General features: G+C 41.0%; 1 protein-coding gene across 1 annotated transcript in view; it reads left to right on the top strand.

Annotated features, from left to right (window-relative positions):
- Nucleotides 1-2,500, top strand: part of LOC137617501 (uncharacterized) — a 54,713-nt gene that overhangs the window by 50,774 nt on the left and 1,439 nt on the right. The window contains exons 3-4 of the mRNA XM_068347521.1: nucleotides 1-698; nucleotides 1,341-2,500. The exon at nucleotides 1-698 is cut by the window's left edge and continues 580 nt beyond it; the exon at nucleotides 1,341-2,500 is cut by the window's right edge and continues 1,439 nt beyond it. Of these exons, the coding sequence (XP_068203622.1) occupies nucleotides 1-698; nucleotides 1,341-2,500 (1,858 nt within the window). The remainder of the gene's footprint in view (nucleotides 699-1,340) is intronic.

The following is a 2,500-nucleotide window of genomic DNA, read 5'->3' as shown; positions in this document are numbered from 1 at the left end:
CCTTTTCCAAATCTCCCCAGGTATCCTGTACTTACTGCAAGAAAGAGGGCCACACTATTGAAAATTGTCCACTTCCCCAGTGCAAAACTTCAAAAGCCAAAGAAGATAAAAATGCCCAGTCGAGGAGCACATGCCATGTGACTACTCCGATGGAAGGGTTGCAGCCGTTTGAAGGATTTATTTGTGATGTTACTGTAAATGGTACTTCACTGAAGTGCCTCAGAGACTCTGGTTCCTCTCAGTCTATATTGGCAGACTTAGGTTCGAAGAATCTAACTTACACTAGGGAGTTTGTAACCATTTCAGATTTAACCTCTTCCAGGACTCTGCCTCTTGCTGAAGTGGAAATTGTTAGTCCTTACTTTACAGGAAAGGCTAAAGTAGCTGTGTTAAAGCAAGCCTTGCCGTGTTCTCCAGTAGAGCTCATCTTGGGTAATGATCTAGCAGGGTCACAGGTGAAAACTAATTTTATTATTTCAGATCCTGATTTCGTAATCCAAGAAGAAAGTAAGTCCATAGAATCTCCACCAGCTATAACTCAGGTTGTGACTAGGAATACTTCCAGGGCAGGACACTTGAAAAGTGAGAGTAAAACTACTGGAAGAACTATGGAGGCCTTAGACTTGGTGAACGTAGGTAAGAAAGAGTTTACCGAGCTACAGAAAGAGGACCCCAGCCTTAGTGAACTTTGGAAAAAGGTGAGAATTCCAGATGAAAATCCAAAATTGCCATATTTTTATGTGAATAAAGGTATTCTCTGCAGGCATTTCAGGTCGCCACAGATTAATTCTAACCATACTTGGAGGGATTGCCACCAAATAGTCATTCCTCAACCTCTAAGACTGTCCTTGTTAGACCTCGCTCATTCTGCAGAATCCCACTTAGGGGTCAACAAGACCTACAAAAGAGTAAGTGAAGACTATTATTGGTCAGGCCTTGGTAAAGATATTAAGAGCTATGTTGCTTCATGTCACCATTGTCAGGTTACAGGTCAACCTAACCAGAGAATCCCGCCAGCACCACTCCAGAACGTACTAGTACCCAAAACTCCTTTTTACAAACTCATCATAGATTGCGTTGGTCCCTTACCAAAGACTAAGAGAGGGAATGAATACATACTGACTGCTATGTGTCCCACTTCAAGGTACCCTTTGGCATTTGCAATCAAAAACATAAATGCAAAGACTATATTACTTAACCTTAGGAAGGTTTTCACTGTTTTAGGATTTCCCTATGAGTTACAATGTGACCAGGGAACTAATTTTACAAGCCATGTCTTCAAACAAACTATGCATACATTGAATATTCATAATGTTAACTCCTCTATATATCATCCACAGACAAATGGTGCCCTGGAAAGGTTCCATCAAACCTTGAAGAACCTTTTGCGTAAGTACAGCAGTGAAACGGCAAATCATTGGGATGAGGACCTCGATCTCCTAATGTATGTTTTTCGATGCACTCCACATGATTCCACAGGGATATCTCCCTTTGAGGCATTGTTTGGTCGTCGACCACGAACTGTATTGGGTATGGTGAAAGAAAATATTTTGCATCAGAAACCAGAGGAGACTACTAACACGTTGCAATATATTAAAGACCTTAAAAGTAAGTTTCATCAGATAAATGATTTGGTGTGTTCTAACCTCCTTTCCACGCAACAAGTAATGCAGCAACAGGGGAACAAGAAAGCCAGGTTAAGGGAGTTCCAGAAAGGTGACCAGGTACTTTTATACCATCCAATTCCAGGAGCTCCATTGAGAGAGAAGTTTGCCGGCCCATATACAGTCCTAGATCGTCTTTCTAAGGTAAACTATGTAATTAGTACCCCAGATAGGAGGAAGGACACACAATTAGTTCATGTGAACTTGTTGAAGCGGTACCAAAGTAGAGTAAATAGTGGACCACCTCGAGTAACATTGGTGACTACCTCAACTCTTAGGTCTAAAGATGACTATCCTGTTACTTCTAATGAAGACCCTGATGAAGAACCAGAACTGTTTACTATTAGTGATTTAACTAACTCTGAGATAATGGGTAAGCTTGACTCCTTCTTATCACACTTGTCTACAAATGAAAGCAAAGAACTAAACTCCTTACTCACCAGTTTTCAGGACTTGTGCACTGATGATCCAGGAACCTGTAACCTGATTCAACATGACATCTTGCTGGAGCCGGGAACAGAGCCCATCAGACAACCATTTTACAGAGCGATAGGAAAGAAGCTTGAATCCTTAAGGTCAGAGGTACAGTACTTGATAGATCACAAGTTAGCAGTCCCAAGTACCTCCCCTTGGGCTTCACCTTGTATACTTGTACCTAAAGCAAACGGTAAGTTACGACTATGTACAGACTACCGCAGACTGAATAAGGTCACCATTAAAAATTCTTTTCCTTTGCCACGGATCAATGATATTTTAGACAATATAAGTAATTCAAAGATTTTGACTCAGATTGATTTACTAAAAGGGTACTATCAGGTAAAACTGACCCCAAAGGC

This window comes from Palaemon carinicauda, chromosome 23, assembly GCF_036898095.1.
Source record: "Palaemon carinicauda isolate YSFRI2023 chromosome 23, ASM3689809v2, whole genome shotgun sequence".
Classification (NCBI taxonomy): domain Eukaryota; kingdom Metazoa; phylum Arthropoda; class Malacostraca; order Decapoda; family Palaemonidae; genus Palaemon; species Palaemon carinicauda.
This window is presented reverse-complemented; position numbering and strand designations above follow the sequence as displayed.